General features: G+C 52.3%; 2 protein-coding genes and 1 long non-coding RNA gene across 3 annotated transcripts in view; 2 read left to right on the top strand and 1 right to left on the bottom strand.

Annotated features, from left to right (window-relative positions):
* Window positions 1–6,392: 6,392 nt before the first annotated feature.
* Window positions 6,393–18,218, bottom strand: LOC116808912 (uncharacterized). The gene is made up of 3 exons (XR_004369193.3): window positions 17,983–18,218; window positions 10,726–10,878; window positions 6,393–10,115 (listed from the first exon to the last, which is right to left on the bottom strand). It is a non-coding gene; the product is annotated as an uncharacterized lncRNA (long non-coding RNA).
* MRPS6 (mitochondrial ribosomal protein S6) overlaps window positions 17,321–18,960 on the top strand; it is a 45,620-nt gene continuing 43,980 nt past the window's right edge. Inside the window, 1 exon segment of the mRNA NM_001245109.1 lies at window positions 17,321–17,557. Within this exon segment, the coding sequence (NP_001232038.1) occupies window positions 17,513–17,557 (45 nt within the window). The 5' untranslated portion in view covers window positions 17,321–17,512.
* Window positions 17,417–18,960, top strand: part of SLC5A3 (solute carrier family 5 member 3) — a 20,941-nt gene continuing 19,397 nt past the window's right edge. The window contains exon 1 of the mRNA XM_041719020.2: window positions 17,417–17,557. The gene's annotated coding sequence lies outside the window, so the exon portion shown is untranslated. The remainder of the gene's footprint in view (window positions 17,558–18,960) is intronic.

Genomic DNA, 18,960 nt, shown 5'->3' with positions numbered 1-18,960 from the left:
TAAAATGCATTTTGGAAATCTCTCCAGATTTCTGGCACATTTATTACGACAACTCCAAAGTACAGAGCGTTTGGAATCTTTAATCTTCCCATTCCTGTAATAAGAAAAGTTGTATAATCCATCTCTGAAGGACAAATCCATATGAAAATACTGGGAGTGAATCCTGAGAGCAGGATTTCTCCCTCTGAAACCTCTCCTGCATATCCAGCCAGGAAAAGCCTCTCATTTTCTCCCATTATCACATTTGCTTGCTTGTGCAAAAGCCCTCATGGAACTCAGAAGTCTCTTCCATTTTCCCCTTCCACAGCCCTTTTTCCTTATTTTTCCTTCCATTTTCTTTCAGGGTGGGCAGAGATGTGGTGGGAGTGAGGAGCTGGGGCTGCCCCTGGATCCCTGGCAGTGCCCAAGGCCAGGTTGGAGCAGCCTGGCACAGTGGGAGGTGTCCCTGCCATGGCAGGGCTGGGCTGAAATGAACTTTTAGGTCCCTCCCAACCCAAATGGGTTTGGGATTCCATGATTCTATGAAAATGCCATTAAACTTTAGAAGTTTGGGATGGAAATGGCCCCTAAGGGCTCTGCCAGAGAAAGGCTCCTCCTGCTGGGATCACAGTAAGTTCAGCAAACAGGGAAGAGGAGGAAGCTCCATTCTTTAACTCTGCCTTTCCACCAGCTTGTCCATCCCTGGGCTTCATCTCTCTCCCCTCTTCGAGGTGGCACAGCACAGAATTCCAGACTGGTTTGGGTGGGAAGAACCTTAAATCCCACTCAGTGCCACCCCTGCCATGGCAGGGACACCTCCCACTGTCCCAGGCTGCTCCAGCCCCAGTGTCCAACCTGGCCTTGGGCACTGCCAGGGATCCAGGGGAATCTGGGAATTCCATCCCTGCCAGGGAACAATTCCCAATTCCCAGAATCCCCCCCTTGCCCTGCTCCAGCCCAGGATCCCTTTGCCCTGCTGGGCTGTCAGATTTTATTGTCTCTTTTCCAGCTCACCTCCAAGAACTTGGCCCCTGCAAATCCAACAAATACACGGAGGAAAATTCCACTGAACAAAGGGGTTTTCGCCTTCTCCTCGCTCCAAACACTGCTCTCAGAGCAGGTGGTGCCAAGTTACATAATTACAAATATTGGTCCTTCCTTTTTCCCATTTCTGGGTCCTGCACAAAAGGGATTTGTGGTGTGGAAGGGAAGCTGGAGAGCAAGAAACTCCAGGATCATTCTCCAGGGGGCAGAACAGCTGGAGCTGGGCTGGGGACAAAGAGAAAACAGTATTTTCTGGAGAAAACAGTATTTTCTGGAGAGGTGGGTTGTTCCAGGATCGTATGTGAAAGGATCTTTGGATGTGACACAACATAAAAAATGTCCAGCTTGGATTCTCCCAGGCTTCAGCTATTGTGTGTTGCCCACTAAATTTGGGAAATCAAAGTGAATCTGCTGAAAATGGAACAGTTTCCCCTGGGTGAGGTGATATTATGGAAAAAAAAACCAAACAAAAAAAAACCAAACCTGGGATTGAGCCTTGCAGGACTTCAAAATTTGGAGTGCCCTTTGCTGTGTGATATTTGTGTTTATAATTTTATCTCGAGATAGAGCCAGAGCTGTTTCTCTCCCTGCCAAAGGAAACGATAGATATAAGTCAGCCACCAAAAAGTGAGGCCTGGGGCCGTTGTTTATGTGATATGGAACAATTTCATTATTGTTAATTATTTATTTTGGCAGGGCTACAAAGTGGTAAAAGCCCTTAAAAAAAAAAAAAAAGAAAGGATAGATAGCAAACTTCAAGCATTCCAGTTTCTTTGGCATTTTCACACTGGTCAGTGTTCAGATTTCATGTGACAAGTCCAGGAATGGAAGCTGAAAAAGGATAAATTTTATCTTATCCCTTTGCTAAAGGGCATTTGTTGCTTCCTGTGGATTTCTAAGGGCAATTTTCCTGCTGCTTCCAGTGTGACTCTCAGAGCCCATCACCAAACAGGCCAGAGCTGCTGCTTCTTGCAGGAAATGAAATTCTGATTTTTCTTCGTTGCTTTTCCACTGTGTGCTCATCCCCAGCCCACACTCACCTGCAGCATCCTGCCCACACCTTGCAGCAGGTGGAACATGGCTCCACCCCAGTTCCAGCCACCAAAAACCAAAATTCCCGTGGTGCTGCAGTCCCACAGGTGATGCTGATGCTGCCACCAAAGCTGTGGTGGCTCCTGGTCTGTGCTGCTCCTTCATCCTCTGCTCATTCCACCCATGGATTGGTCCTGAAAAATGAAATAAAACCCAGAACTCCTCCAGGAACACAGAATCATGGAATATCTTGAGGAAATAAGGATTTAGGGCAGGGGGGAGAGATTAGCTCCCAATGGTTTCTCTTTAATACATTTCAATCTATAAAATGGTCCCTCCTGTAGGGCACCTGCAGGATCATCAACCCCACCCCAGACCCCCAAAATCCCACCCTGTCCATCCCTGGCAGCGCTGCCCAAAGGCTCCTGCAGCTCTGGCAGCCTCGGGGCCGTGCCCATTCCCTGGGCAGTGCCAGCACCTCTGGGGAAGAGCCTTTCCCTAAAATCCACCCTAAATCCCTCCTGGCCCAGCTCCTGTCAGCCCCCAGGGAGCAGAGATGGGAGCTGGCCCTCAGGAAGAGCTGCAGCCCCTGCTGGGTCTCACTCTGCTCCAGCTGGACAATCCAAACTCCCTCAGCTGCTCCTTTTTGGCTCTTCCAGGCCCTTCCCCATCTTTGTGGCCTCTCCAAGAGCTCTCCCTGTGTGTGTCAGCACAAAGCTGTGCCACACCTGCCTGGCAGTGGTGGCACAGATCCCCCACAGGCTGCAGCCCAGTTGGAATGTGTGCTACTGATGATTCTGAGATTGTAGAAAGTCTCTGTCTGTCAGCCCCGCTGCCAAAGCAGAAGCCATAATTGGTCTGTGCTGGTTTCAAGGTTGTTTATTCTGTTTATCTCTAACATGTTCTGCTGCCCTGCCGCAGCTCTGTCCTGCAGGGCAGCGTGTGGGGCTCTGCCCTCAGTGGGATGGTACAAACATTAAATACCACAAACTCCCTGTGCTGGATTTACAATAACGTGCCAATATCTGTCACCTACGTTGGACAGTGTGTCCCCAGCCTGAACCAACAGAAAAATGCCAACACCACAGTGAAACATGGAGGGCATGAAGAAGGAGAAAAAGGACAAGACACACCCAATTTCCTCCATCTTGTCCCCTTTGGACCCCTCATCTAGAATCCTAAAATTTTACTTTTGCACCCGTGCCACACTTAATTATTACTTATATCAAACACTCAGAGCTGGTAATTGATCCTGTAAGATTGAAAACTCTTTTCCATGGGCAGAGATCACAGACAGTGTCTCTGGGGGCTCTGTCCAGGGGGGTTCCTGACCCCTGCCAGGGTCCCAGACCTTCCAGGGCAGCCAGAGGGAAGCTCTGGATTCCCACAGGCAGGAACCAGGTGTGGCACCGCGGGGACATCGCCGCTGCTCGTCCCAGCCCTGGGGTTTGGTGTGGTCACCCCTAAATGACTGAGGAGACAAGGTGTGAGCTCTCATTTGACAGGGGTGGTGGTGCCAAGGGAAAGGTGCCAGCCTTGCCAGCTGCTGCAGCATTGTCAGGGGCTCATTCTGGGCTTTGCTGCCCCAGGAAAGGCGTTGGGGACCTTCTGTTTTCTCTGGGATCACCATGAGAACTTGGGGCACGTTAGGGAGACATCAGCAAAAGACAAAAGAAGCGATGCTGGGAACTGCTGGTGGTGGGAGATCCTCCAGTTTGGGACAGGGAGGGAACTGTGCAGATTCCCCAAACGCAGCAAAGGAGTTGCTGTTACTCCCCGAGTTCTTCTGCTGAGAAAAGCACGAGTTGTTCTGCCTGGCAGCCTTGGAAGTGCTTATTACACAACACAGAGGGTTCCACAGCCCATAAAGCAATGCCACAGGTCATTATTTCACTTTTTGTATCTCATTTCGACATGGGAATTACTAAAATATTCTCTTTTTTTTTTGTTTTTTTGGTGTATCAGCACTCACACCATCTCTGCAAGGGGGTCTCTGACTTCCCGCTTCCCTGCAAATGTTGCTGTATTTTCCACAGGTTGTTTTCCAGATGTATTTCCTGCAGGAATGGTTCTCTGTTTTACCTAATTTGGGAGATAAATCCCCACATTTGGAACACACAGAGTTTTGTTCTGCTTCACCTCAATTTTCGTAGCATGGAGACCACAACTGCCCTGCACTCATTGCAAGTGCCAGTGTCAGGTGGATCAGCTTCCACTAAAAACAACAAAAAAAAAAAGGTTGGATGTTTTCCAGACATTGTAGCCACTGAAACAAGTCAGGAAAATCTGTATTTTAACAGGATGCAGTGCTGAGGATCATTGTGGTACCTCATAAAGGGAATTATAGCAGCAAAAATATCCTGCAAGGGACCCTCAGGATCATCCTGCCCTGCACAGACACCCCAAACTCCCAGCTGAGGGACAGTCCCCTGCCATTGTCCCCCGCTGGGCAGTGCAGTGGGAGTGTTTGGGCACAGGGACACACAAGGACACGCCTGGCAGAGCTGGGCTTTGCTGCCAGGCTGGGACTTGGTAGCCCAGGCTCAGCACCCCCTGCCCCTGCCAGGCCTGCTGGGCTGGGAAATTGGCTGTGAAATGGCCCAGCAGGGCCAGCAGGGCTGCAAATGGAAAGGGAATCCTGATTTTCTCAGAAGTTAAGAAGTGAGAGGTGCTGGACATGGGTTGGTGTCAATAGGAAATGATGTTGGCAATTGTTTTCATCTGTGGGAATTGTACAATCGTGGAATGGGTTGGGTTGGAAGGACTTTAGATTCCACCCAGTGCCACCCTCACCATGGGCAGGGACACCTCCCACTGTCCCAGGCTGCTCCAGCCCCAGTGTCCAGCCTGGCCTTGGGCACTGCCAGGGATCCAGGGGAATCTGGGAATTCCATCCCAGCCCTGCCCACCCTGCCAGGGAACAATTCCCAATTCCCAATACTCCATCAGATCCTACTCTGAAGTCATTCCCTGTGTTCTGTCCCTTTATCCTTGTTCCCAGTCCTTCTCCAGCTCTTCTGGGGTCCATTTAGGCCCTGGAAGAAGCTCTGAGCTCTCCATTGTTGGCTGTATAATTTTTTATTTTTTTTTTTTTAGGTTGAGATCCTGAGAGAGGTTTCTGAGGTTTTTATTTGGAGTGTGGCACAAAGAGCTGAGCCTCTGGCCCTGGCACAGGTGCCCAGAGCAGCTGTGGCTGCCCCTGGATCCCTGGCAGTGCCCAAGGCCAGGCTGGACACTGGGGCTGGAGCAGCCTGGGGCAGTGGGAGGTGTCCCTGCCCATGGTGAGGGTGGCACTGGGTGGGCTTTGAGCTCCTCCCAACCCAAATTGTTCTCTGATTCTGTGAAGCTGATTTTTACCCACTCAGATTTGCCTGCCTGCAGTTTTCCTTTGTTACTTCCCAGTGAATAAAAACTCCAGGCTGAGCTCATCCTGCACTGCCCTGGAGAAATTTCCTGCAAATTCCTGGGAAAGCTGAGGTGCCATCAGGGCACTGAGGCTGGAGAGGCCCCTCGGGAGGAGCTGCAGCCCCTGGTGAGCTCTGACCTCAGTCCTGAACCCCAAAACCCCCAAATCTTTCATATCTGGGGTGGGTTCAGCACAATCTCCTGCCTTTTACTTTCAGTTTGGAAGCCTGGCTGGGTGGGTGGGTTGAAGCACTCTCAAAAAGATATTTTACTGCTGAATTCCCCATCCAGGCAGGAACAGAAATTACCAGGAATTTTGGAATGGTTTGGGAAAAACTGTGATTAAATTCTTCAAGCTGCCCGAATTGCCAGGTGATTTAATCCCCCAGGTTGATGATATCAGTGACATCCAACACCTGAGCTCCTGATCTTTGTAAAGCAGAGTATCTTTGCACAAATGTTAGCTGGAGGAGTTAACACCTGCATAAATCACCAGCACAACCTGAGTTTGAGGCTTCTGATGATATTCTGTGGCATCTGCTGCAGGTTGAACATGCAGGAATAAATGGTTTATCCACAAGATTTTAAATTATTCACTTTGCACCAAACAGTTTCCTTAATATATTGTTGCAAGGACTAAATTCCTTTGGAGTGTGACTTCAGTGAGCTCTGTCCACTGACTTGGGGGAAAACATGGGATCCTGTTTGTGACTTGAAATTTTAAATTTTGAATTGTCACCATGTAATTAAGAGACCAGAAGTAACAGGAGGCATTTTGTTGGCCCCAGGATTTTTTTTTCTGCCTGGCAGCAGCAAAGGAGATGCTCAATGAATCCACTTTATGTCATTCCAAGAGAGAATTCCTGAATCTTGTGGAATCAATGATGTGGGATCTGCAACTCTTCTCCAGGTGGGTGGTGCTGGGTGGATTGGATGATCCTGAAGTTCTCTTCCAACTTTGTGTTTCCAGGATTTCTCATTTATTATTTCCACCATCTCTACACTGACCTGTGGAGGTTTCTTTTGCTTTTTTTTTTTTTCTGGGGATTTCTTGGACAAAACCATTTGAACATGTTGTGGATCATGGAATCTTTAAATTGAATTGGTCTTCAAATGGAAATCCAAACATTTCTTGTTCCATCAGAAGTCCTGCACAAGGAATGAACTCCCTGGAGCGCAGAGGGACCTGCAGGTGGGCAGCAGCTCCATGAGAGCTGGAGCAAAATCACAACTCCAGATGGATTTTCCGAGACCTGAAAATGCTGAAGAAATGCCTGAAATCTGCATTTTCTGCCCAGACACACTTTTTGAATGTAAAAAGGATTTTTGAATGGAAAAAAGAATGAATGTCCAGGAAAACCTGGAGTAGAAATTGTCTCTGTAAAAAAAAAAAAAAAAAAAAAGGAGAGACAGAGTTTGGCTGAACATTCACCACTTCAATAAACTGGAATTTGGGAAGAACCACCATGATCGGTGGGTTCCACTGGAACAAGGGAGAAATAATTTTTCTTTATTTTTTTTTTAATTTTTTTGCTTTTCTCATGTATTTCCCACATTCTGAGCATTTCTGCTGGATATCAGCACTATGAACAGCAACATGGCTTTTGCATGTGTGATTTCTAAGGGTGAAGGGATCAAACCTCCTCACTTCTCTAAATTAATCTGGGCTAGGGATTCATCAGAGAAAATGGAGGTTTACACTTGATTAAATTGGATCAGTTGATTCATGATGTTCTATTGCACAAGACAGTTTATTAGCAGCAAATTCCTGCCCAGAGAAGAGGACAAACAGCTGGAATAGCAGAGGGAGGCTTCTGAGGGAGGCGTCATTTTAATTGCAGGAATTCCATTATTACATCCCCAGCATGGGGAGGATTGCTCAGCATGACCTCAGAGCCCTCTGGAAGGAGCTGCAGTGACAACTCAGCCAAATTCCCAGAATCAGAGAATCCCCAAATCCCCGGGGCTGGAAAAGATTTCCAAGGTCATTGAGTTCCAACTGGGCCCCATGCCCACCTTGTCCCCAGCCCAGAGCACTCAGTGCCACCTCCAGGGGACACCTGCAGGGATGGGCACTCCAAAGCTCCCTGGGCAGCCCCTGCCAGGGCCTGAGCCCCTTTCTGCCAATATCTGTCCTTTATGTTGGACAGTGTGTCTCTACCTTGAACCAACAGAAAAGTGTCACCATCACACCAACACATGGAGGACAAGAAGAAGGAGAAGGTCAGGACATGCCCAAATTCCTCCACCTTGTACCCCTTGAACCACATTCTAAAAACCCCAAAATTCTACTTTTCCACCCTGTATTAATTCAACTGCCACACTACTCAAACCCCTGTGGTTTGTAATTCCTCATACAGAGTTGGCAGATTTTTCCACGGGCTAAAATCGAAGCCACAGGTGGTTTTGAGTTTGTGCCAGGGTCTCTGAGCCCCCTGCCAGGGTCTGGAGCAGCCAGAGGGATGTGCTGGGCTCCGACACCTTTCCATGGGGAAATTGCTGCTGCTGTCCCAGCTGAGCCTGCCCTGGCCCAGCCTGAGGCCGTTCCCTCTCCTCCTGTCCCTGTTCCCTGGAGCAGAGCCCGACCCCCCGGCTGTCCCCTCCTGGCAGGAGCTGTGCAGAGCCACAAGGTCCCCCCTGAGCCTCCTTTGCTCCAGGCTCAGCCCCTTCCCAGCTCCCTCAGCCCCTTCCCCAGCTCCTTGTACCTCTGCTGCTTTTCCTTGCCTTGACTCTTTTACCTCCTAAACATTTGCAGAGGGATCCAACCAAAGCCATTCCTCAGGTCCCTGATCAAACCTCTCGTTTCCTGGCAGAGCTGCAGTGCCAGTCCCTGGTTGTCTCCCAGGTGATGGGATTGCAGGCTGCTCTTGCCAGAAATGCACAGGATGCAGCCTGCCTTGGTTTATTTATTTATTTCTCTGTCTTTATTTATTTATTTTTGCACAAGGCACCATCACAGCTTAACATCCTTTTTCTCACCTGCAGCAGGAAACCACTGAAGCAGAAATTCAGCCATTCTGGCACTGTCTGTGTCTGTTTGCAATCACTGAAGGCACAAAGAGACCTCAAGAAATTATCTGGGACTCAGAAACCTTTCAATGTTTGCATCTTAGAGATGATTTTTATCTTTTTTTCCCGTGTTGGGGTTGCTGGAAAAAGCTTCCTGGGAGCTGAGAGATGTTTCACCCATGGACAGCACCCTCAGGATGTCTCCAGCTCCAGATTATCACCTGAGCTTTTCAAATCTATTTCTGCAGCTTTTTAGGTACATTTGCCTCAAAGCTTCTTCCCTCAGGGCTTCCCCAACACACCAATAATCTGTGGTGCTTTTTCCAGCTGCATTTAATGCCCTCAATGCCCTCCAAGGCTTCCTTAACTCCCTAACTAGGAAGTTTTCCTTTAAATCCAGCAGAAACTCTAATTCTGGATATTGTTTAAGCTCCCTGCTCCCCTCCAAGCATTGAGATTTCCTGCTGCCTTCTACCTGTTACATATTTGAAGACTCTTCTCATGTTTCTTCTCTGTCCTACTTTCTCTTGATTAAAACAACCAAACCCAGAACTTTGAGATTTCCCTCCAGGGTCAGCATTTTTACAGACTTTCAGCACCTTTTTGTCTTTCAGGGCTTTCCCTAATTGGCCTGGTGAGGAAGTTGGAGACCACACTGGGGTTTCTCGAGTTCAGTGACCAAAGGGAATTGTTGATTTTTCACTTTCAGGCCTCCCCAGGGCTGAGTGGGAGTGCAGAAATTACTCCACACGTCCCAACCAGCCTGTTTAGACATTTCAGGACAACCCTTGCTTTCCCACACCGTTGTTAATTCCCAGGGAGCTCAAGCTCTTCCAAAATCCCCACAGATTTTTGTCCAGGTTTTTTGCCTTGTTGGCTCCTTCCACTGGGAGGTTTATTCTTATCAAAAACTGAGTTTACACCTGCGCTGAATCCTGCTGTTTTCACTCCATTTCTTCAAGGATCAAGATGTTAATTCTGGAAGAACTTCCCCACTCAATCCTCCATCCTCCAAAACACAAGGAAAGCAGGGAATTGCACAAACCCAGTGCAGGGCATCTGCAAAAATTCCTTCCATCCTTTTTCCACACCAACAACAATCCCTCTTGGAGGGTTTTTGATGTTCCAAACAGCTGAGTTCACCTTACAATGGTTTCATTTTAGTTCCCTCAGCGGAGGCTGTGCTGAAAGCCTCGCTCCAGTCAAGATATGCAATATCTATTGTCCATAAGAGCTGCTACTTGTCAGGGGAGGAAATGAGCCTGGCTGGGCAGGATTTGTTCCTGGCAAATCATTCTTGGCCTCCACTTATCATTTCATTATTTCCCATGCACAAAAGAAAACTTTGTTTCATTATTTGTTTCCAGAAATTTCCAGGAATTCAAGTTGGGCTGTTTTCTCCTCCGACATTCCCCAAGCTGTTTTTTTTTTTTTTCACTCTTCAGCACTTGTCCCTGCTCTTCCCTTTTCCAGGTGTGGGAAGGGATTCCTTGTGGATTCCTATAGGATTCAGCCAGTCCTCCGTGTCCTCTCAGCTGGTTTCTGCCAGGTCTGGCTGACTGGAAAAACCCCAACTCACTGAAATGTTCTGCTCTGTTCCCTCTGTTCTTAGTGGTTACTCAACGGACCGTTGTTCATTCTCCTTGCTGAGGAGTGAGGAGAAAAAGCCATCAATCATTTTGGCATTCCCTGTCTCACCTCTTCCCATCCTGGAGGAAGAGCACATCTGTTTCTCACAATTTTCTTCCTAAAGAACAGCCACATCTACCTGAAATTCTCTCTTCACTTTCCTAATTACGTAGATTTTATTAGTTTTCACTCTTACAGGCTTCTGCTTTTATTGCTGTTCCCAGTTTGCTGCAGTGCCTGCTCACACTGGAGGGTTAATGAGCCACTGATTGGAATTTAATTGAGTTGTGGCCTGAAGATGGGACACAGGAACCAAAGGTGTGCCTGTGGTGGCTCTGCAGCTTCTCCCAGTCTCCTTCTGCCTGCTCGTGCATTCAGAGCTGTTCCCTCATCAGGGAACAATGGAGTGGTTTGGGTTGGAGGGATCTTCAAGCTCATCCAGCCCCATGTCACAACAACTTTCCCAACCATGCTGGGTTTAGGTTTTTTTGGGCAGGACACTTCTGGGATATCAGGATAAACAGCAGGAAGATGTCCCTTCCTCCCCTTTCCATGGAAAAGAACCATCAGCCATAAACAGGTTTTGTTTCCTCCTGGGTGTGATGGGTTTGGGATGGCTGGAATTACCTGCAGTTGAAGGTTCTTTAGATTCTGGCTCCTGAGTTTGAGACAGTGAAGAGTTCAAGTGAATATTTCAAGAAACTGCTGCATTCCTCATTCAGAGCACTTCACATGTGTAGCACCAATTGAATTTATTCCATCTGGGATCATTCAGCACTTCTGCAAATGAGACCACAAAATGTCAATTCAGACACTCAGAAACTGGGAGGGTGAAATTCAAGGCCACCTGCAAGAAGTGTGGTTTAACTGACTCGTGCAGCCCCACCCAAGTAAGGAAGGAGGGATTCAATCCCTTCCTAAAACACATCCCAGCTGGTTTAAACCCAAGAGCTCATCCTTTTCCACATAATCCCCTGCAAATTCACTGCTCATCTTCTGTCTGCTGAAACAAATGTGGAAAAAAACTTCTGGAGACAGCAGCCTCCTCCACTATGTCATCCTGACACAGCTCCAGAGTGGCTCCACCCTGAAAAATAAATGTGGCACAGAGCCCAAGGAAAAGAAAAGTGGGCAATTATCTACTTTGCATATGCAGATGCAAAGGAGAGGAAGGAGAAATAACGCTCCTCATTATGTGGTATTGATTTTGCAACCTAGTCCTCATTTAAAGCAGATTGGATGTGTGCAATTATGCAGCTTTTTAAAAGTAAACAGCAAAAAGAATCCGAACTCCTTCCATCGTGTGCAAGCATCACATTGTGGCAGATGGACACAGAGCTGCTGGAGCAATTCCAGAGGAGGCACCAGGAGGAGCAGAGGGATGGAGGAAAGGCTGGAAGAGCTGGGATTGTTCACCTGGAGAGGAGAAGCTTTGGGGTGACCAAAGGGAAATTCCTGAAGGGAGGTGACAAGATCCATGGAATGTTTGGGCTGGAGGGACCTCAAAGCCCACCCAGTGACACCTCTCACTGTCCCAGGCTGCTCCAGCCCCAGTGTCCAGCCTGGCCTTGGGCACTGCCAGGGATCCAGGGGAATCTGGGAATTCCATCCCAGCCCTGCCCACCCTGCCAGGGAACAATTCCCAATTCCCAATCTCCCACCCAGCCCTGCCCTCTGGCACTGGGAGCCATTCCCTGGCTCCTGTCCCTCCCTGCCCTGGAAATTGTCTCTCTCCAGGTTTCCTGGGGCTCCTCCAGGCCCTGCAAGGCCACCCTGAGCTCAGCCCAAAGCTTCTCCTGTGCAGGGGAACAATCCCAGCTGTGCCAGCCTTTCCTCCCAGCAGAGCTGCTCCATCCCTCTGCTCATCCTGGAGCCTCCTCTGGACACACAAATCCAGGATTCTTCCTGTTCTCTTTTAGCTCATTCATCTTCCCATCTTTCCCTGTCCTAATCTTCCCCAAATCTAACCTTTCTTCATCCCAGTCTTTTTCCCTCTGTTCTCCTCCCTTTCCTTTTCCCCTCTCTTTCACATCCTCTCATTAGACCCCAGTCCTGAGTCCTAAACCCATCTGAAGTGTGTGGTGTTGAAGGGCAAACCTGCTGGAGAAGTGAGGACACAGCAGGGAGAACAGGCCTGCACCTGTCCCACACCCCTGCCCACAGCCAGGCAAACAAAACCTCACCCAGCAGCACAATTCCTCTTTCCACAGGCAATTCCTCTTTCCTACCAGCACCTCCAAATATCTCTCCTGACCTGGGGCTGGAGATAACCAGCATCCTTAAACCTGTCATAAATTTTGATTTTATTTTGATATTGAGTGATGTGCCATAGGTGGAAATTAAAGTTTTCAATCAGAGAATTGGCTTTCTGTGGTGTAGAAAGGCCCGGGTGCAAAATGAGGTTTTGTACAGCGTAGTCAGGAGACTGCTAAAACCAAAAATAGCTGTGGTTAGAGAAGTTCTGAATGGTGCTTTTGAGTTCCTAGAAGTGCCAATTTTTGTCTTTCATTTTCACCCTTAACTGCCATGCTGGGCCAGCTTCTTTGTCAGGAGCCTCTGAGATACTGCAGGACATTTTTTCATGGAATCCCAAAATTACTGAGGTTGGAAATGCCCTCCCAGATGATCGAGTCCAAGCTGTGAGCCCCTTCCAAGGCCTGAGCGCCCTTTCCATGGGGAAATTGCTCCTGGTGTCCCAGCTGAGCCTGCCCTGGCACAGCTTGAGGACATTTCCCCTTGTCCTGTCCCTGTTCCCTGTTCCCAGAGCCCCACTTTGCTACAAGCCTCAAACATTCCCAACATCTTTCCCAAAGAAAACCTTGGCATATGTATATGGAATGCACGAGGACATATTTTTATCTTGTGCTTTATTACAAAGGGTGATGTATTAAGGGTGGAATTTCATCCATGCTCTCTGTGCTGCTCTTTAGGATAGGGATGGATGGGATAGACACCAGGATGCAGAGAGGGTGGTTTGCCCAAACTGCAGCATGAAAAAGTCAGGACATTTTGCATGACGCTTATTAGTTAAATAAAGTAAATAAAATCTCTGGTAGGGGAGTTTTTATTTCCTTACTGAGTATTCGGGGCACGGTCACCACTCGTTGTTCAGACCATCCTCTCTAACCTTATGCTTTTAAATATTAAATATTACATTTCCTACAGTCTTTGGATGCTTTTGGAGGAAAAACCAAGCTCGTGAAATTCAAGGGAGCTCAGACATGGTGGACACCTTGGATTGGTGAGGAAAGATCTGGGGATCATCCTGAGCTTCCATAAAGGGATGGAGGAGAGGAAATGGCCTCAAATGGCTCCAGGGGAGGCTCAGGTTGGAGACTGGGAAAGAAAATTTCCCTGGCAGAGTGGTCAGGTCTTGGGATGAGCTGCCCAGGGAGGTTTGGAGTCACTGGAATTGTCCCAGAGGAGTCTGGATGTGGCCTTGGGGACAGGGTTTGCGGTGATGGTCCTGAAGGGCTCTTCCCACATTCCTGGTGACTCTGGGATTCTGGGATGCTCCATGAGGTGCCCACACACGTGTGACAGACAGGTGTAGTCACTACCTGTGTTGCTGATGTGCACAAGAGACCCTCAGGCACCCAGATCTCATTCCAGGGATATCAAACACCCACCTGGGAATGGGTTTATGAGGTCTCAGGATCAAATGTTTCTGCTGGGAGCAAATCCCATCGTGGACAAAAATGGACTCAGGCTCAGGCTGATATTTGGGGAGTCTTGAGACAGCTTTAAATACAGCTGGGGGAGGGGGGGATTCTCAAAAAGAGGAAGAGTTGTCCACATGCAGATGTGTATTTAAGGAGATTCCATGTGGAATGGAATCAGAAGTGAGACTGAACAGAAACTGTAAATTTGCATCCTACTGGGAATCCCATATTGGCATTTGAAAGCAGCACTGAGAGGATGACAGGGACAGGGATTGAACGTTTCCTTTTCTTCTGCCAGAGGAGTGTTTGAAGGAGGTAGAGCATTGGAATAACTGGGAATTAGAGCTCTCCCCACTCCTTTCTGCCCCTGGCCAAAATGTGACAGCTCCAAATGTGACAAAGAGAACATCACGGGTCACCTGTGGCTGCGCAAGGAGCACCTGGAGGGTGGGAATGGCTGATGTGGGAGCAGCAGGGATACCTGGGCATTCCCACCTCACCTGGATTTCCTCCTCAGCTTGCCAGCCACATGTTCAGAATAGGGAAGAAGCTCAGGCCAGACAGAAGTGTACTAGAAAACAAAGAGGGAAGCAAAGTAAAGGGAAGCAAACCCAGGGAGGGTTTGCATTGTGAACACCAACAGGCAGTAAATTCTCCCTGTCAGCTGCCTGGCAATTACAGCCTGAGCACGGAGGGGTGGGAGCTTGGGAATACCTGTAAACACTTCTGCACAGGCAATTTGTCTTGTAGCAGTACCCAAAACAGCTCCCAGGACTGCACAGCCCTCGTGCCTGGAGGGCACAGGATGAGTTGGGCACCACGGGGAGCTCACACCTGCCTGAGATGAGGAAGGCCCACAGCAGCACCGGGGCTGGCTGAGCTGCAAGTCCTGCTGAAAAGAGCTGGGAGGAGTTTTCCACTTCCATTCCTACCCTGAAGCAAAACATCCCTGGCTATGGAAAAGGCCCAGCTGGGGCACCCAGGGATGGTGTTGAGGCCTCTCTCTGGGTGGGCTTGGGGTGGGATTCCGGTGATATTTCATTAAAGTTGTTTAATCTCGAGATTTGTCGCTTTCTCTGCTTCCCCTTGGGCACGGTGGGGCTGTGCTCTCATCCCTCTTTCCTGAGGAGGGGATGGAGCAGTGAGGGCTTCAACAGTTTGGGCAGAAACTCGATTGTTTCTCAGTGCTAATGGCTGTGCCAAAGCCAGCTTGGTGTGAGGGAAGGGAGGGACAAATCTCTGCTGTGGGCAAGACAAAGAGCGGTCAAACAAAGCCCCAAAAAACCTTCTTTGGTGGGAGCAAGTGGTGCAGCTTCCAGCAGAGCTCAGCTGGCGCTGGTGTCGGATCTGGAGGGATCTGTGTCACTGACCTTGGTGGCTGCACGTGGGCACCGGGCCAGGGGCGCGTGCCAGGCTGGAAACGCGTGTCCAGAACCTCCCTCGTGGGGAGGACACGGCCACCAAGGCCAGACATGGAGCTTTTCCTCCATCCTGCTGCTCCTCAGGCCTCCACACCCCGGCACATCCACCCGAGAGCCGCTCACCCCATGGCTGTGACTGAGGGTGCCATGAGGGTGGGGGATGTCCTGGGGGTGCCCTGAGGATGGGGGACATCCTGGGGGTGCCCTGAGGATGGGGCAGGTCCTGGGGGTGCCCTGAGGATGGGGAAGGTTCTGGAGTTGCTCTCAGGTTGTGTGAGGATGGGAGAGGACCTCGTGGTGCCTTCAGAATGGGGAATGTCCTGGCTGTGCATTGGGGAGTTCTGAGGATGGAGAAGTTCTGAGGGTGCCCTGAGGATGGGGAAGGTCCTGGGGGTGCCCTGAGGATGGGGAAGGTCCTGGAAGTGCCCCGAGAATGGGGCAGGAGCTGGGGGTGCCCTGAGGATGGGGCAGGAGCTGGGGGTGTCCTGAGGATGGGGAAGGTACTGGGGGTGCCCTGAGGATGGAGGAGGTCCTGGGGGTGCCCTCAGGTTGTCTGAGGATGGGAAAGGACCTCGCGGTGCCTTCAGAATGGGGAATGTCCTGGCTGTGCATTGGGGAGTTCTGAGGATGGAGAAGTTCTGAGGGTGCCCCGAGGATGGGGGAGGTCCTGGGGCTCACCTGAGAATGGGGCAGGAGCTGGGGGTGCCCTGGGGATGGGGAAGGTCCTGGAGGTGCCCTGGGGATGGGGAAGGTCCTGGAAGTGCCCTGAGGGTGGGGAAGGTCCTGGGGGTGCTCTGAGAACAGGGAAGATCCTGGATGAGCACTGAGGTGCACTGAGGAGCTGAGAACGGGCACGTCCTGGGGGCGCAGAGGTGCCCTGAGGATGAGGAAGGTTCTGGAAGGTGCCAGGTTGGCCGCAGCTTGACGCAACCTGGCCCCATGGAAGGTGTCTGTGCCCATGGCAGCGGGTTGAGCGGGATGATTCTGCATGTCCCGTCCCATCTGAGCCTTTCAGAGCGGTGGTGACATGAGTGGGGTGTCCCGGTGACACGGGTGGGGTGTCCCACACGCGCAGGGTGTCCCGGTGACACGGGTGGGGTGTCCCACATGTTCAGGGTGTCCTGGTGATACAGGCCGGGTGTCCCGGTGCTGACCCGGTTCCCGGTGACATGGGTGGATGTCCCAGTGACACGGGTGGGTGTCCTGGTGCTGATTTGGGTCCCGGTGCCACGGGTGGGTGTCCCGGTTCTGACCCGGGTCCTGGTGTCACAGGTGGGTGTCCCGGCGCTGAGCTGGATCCCAGTGACACGGGTGGGTGTCCCGGTGTCACGGGTGGGTGTCCCGGCGCTGACCCGGATCCCAGTGACATGGGTGGGTGTCCCAGCGCTGCCCCGGGGCCCGGTGTCACGGGTGGGTGTCCCGGCGCTGACCCGGGTGGGTGTCCCGGCGCTGACCCGGGTCCCGGTGTCACGGGTGGGTGTCCCGGCGCTGACCCGGGTCCCAGTGACACGGGTGGGTGTCCCACATGTTCAGGGTGTCCCTGTGACACGGGTGGGTGTCCCGGCGCTGACCCGGGTGAGTGTCCCGGTGCTGACCCGGGTCCCGGTGTCACGGGTGGGTGTCCCGGTGCTGACCCGGGTGGGTGTCCCGGTGCTGACTCGGGTCCCGGTGTCACGGGTGGGTGCCCCCGCTCTGCCCCGGGCCCGCCCCCGGTGCCCCTCACGGTGTCCCTCCCGGTGTCCCTCACGGTGTCCCTCACGGTGTCCCTCACGGAGTCCCTCACGCGCGGCGCGGCCCGCGCCGCCCCCGCCACGCGCGGCCCCCCCCCGCCGCTCCGCGCGCGGCCCCGGCCGGGAGTGAGCGCGGCCGCCGGGGCGGGGAGGGGAGGGGGGGGCGGCGCAGTGGAAATTTCCACTCCCTGCAGCAGCGGCGGCCGCGGCCGCTCGGCGGGACCGGGGGCGGCGCCGCCGCGGGGGCAGCGCGGGGAGGGCCCGGCCGCGGCCGCGAGGGGGTCCCGGCCCTCAGGCCGCGGTGCGGGGCAGCCCCGGCCCGGCGGGGGCGGCGCTTGGCACGGGCAGGGCCGGCGCGGTCGAGCGTGCGCAGCTCCTGCGCCCTTTAAGCCGCGCCGCCCCTGCCGGTACGGGCGTCTGAGCCGCGGGAGCCGCGCGGGAAGGAGCCGCCACAGCGCCGGGACGCGCCTTCCTCCACCTCCTCATCCTCCTCCTCCTCCTCCTCCTCCTCCTGTCCCCCCCTGCTCCTCCTCTCCGGCCTCGCCGCAGCCCCCTCCTCCCCAGCCCGTGCCCCGCTCCTCCCGCCACTGCCAGCTCTAAGATGCCCCGCTATGAACTGGCTTTGATCGTGAAAGCCATGCAGAGGGTGAGTGAGGGAGAGGAGACGGGAGGAAGGGAGGGAGGCAGGTGGGACTGGCAGAGCCCCCCTCACAATCCCAGCCTCGCCCCGTTCTGTCGCCGCGCTGTCCCCTCGGTGCCCGCTGTGGCCCGGCCTGTCCCCGCAGTGTCGCAGCGTGTCCCGGGCTCCGCGGGGTTCCCTCCGCGCATCGCCCCTTCCTTTCCTCGCACCCTCGGCGGAGCCGCTGCCCCCGAGCCGCAGTCCCCTCTCCCCCTCCCCTCCGCTCCGCAGGTAAGCAGATCCCACGCTCTCCGAGCGGCAGCGATGCGGTTTTCCTTGCCCATCCCCTCCCTCCGTGCCTGGAGCAGGTGAAGCCGGCCCTTGCCATGCCCCTGCCGGCGCATCCCCCTCTCCCTCTGCAGCACCAGCGCTTTCCATCCCCCTCCCCGCACCTGCGCTGCCATCGCCGGGCACCTCCTCGGCTGCCCTGGGCTCCGGGAAGCCTCGGGGCGACGGAAAAAGGGAGGATTCTCTCCGGCCAGCTCCCAACCGCGGGGTGCCACCTTCCCCCCCGTGTGCCAGGGCAGTGCCAAGGATGGGGTTTTGCCCGGGGCCGATAGGCCGGGCCGTATCGCCCCCGGGAAGGGGCGCTGGGGGTGGCAGCAGCCGTTGCCGCTGTTTTTTGGCAGCGCGGTGATAACGGAGCTCGGTTAAATGATGCTCTTCCCATTCGGCAGGAGCTGAGTCAATACGTGGGGGAAGGGGGGGGGGGTGGGAATGGGGGATGTGTGTGCGTAAAAATAATAATAAAATAAGGCCATCTCCGTGTGGATGGGAGGTTTATTTGGTAAATAACAGCTGATAATGGCCCTTCTCTAGTACCTTCTATAGCCTTTGTTTATCTGCTACTTTCCAGCTTAATATGCGGTGCTGGTGTTGGAATGTAGCAGCACTTGCGCTGGGCTGGAGCCCTCTGATCCAGCCCGGCGTGGATACTCTGCTTGGATTTACCCTTCATTCCCACCAGCACCATTTCCCACCGGGCAGCAGCTCAGCAGCGTGGCCGTGGTTTTTTGGGAATTACGGGAGCACGTCTGGTGTGCCGCATGCACTAGTACATTTCCATTCATTTTACATGGACCATCCACATGTCGGGGCTGGCTTTTTTTCTTCTTTTTTTTTTTTTTTTTTTTTTTAATATATTTTTCCCCGTGGTTTAGCTGCAGAAGCTGTAGTAGAGACATCTCACCTGGGTCCTCTAGTGGAGAAACGCAGCAGCAGGGAGAAAACCGGGTGACATTGCTGCACCAGCTCACCCGGGCAAAAAATACACTGCTTTTCCACTTGCTTGTCAGCGTATCATTTCTGTCCGATTTTTAATTTTTTCTTCCTTTCTACACCTCTCCCCTTGGGTGGATGAGGCAGAGATG

The sequence above is a fragment of the Taeniopygia guttata genome, chromosome 1, assembly GCF_048771995.1.
Source record: "Taeniopygia guttata chromosome 1, bTaeGut7.mat, whole genome shotgun sequence".
NCBI classification, from domain to species: domain Eukaryota; kingdom Metazoa; phylum Chordata; class Aves; order Passeriformes; family Estrildidae; genus Taeniopygia; species Taeniopygia guttata.
The sequence above is the reverse complement of the archived record's forward strand: the minus strand, read 5'-3'. Positions and strand labels throughout refer to the sequence as shown.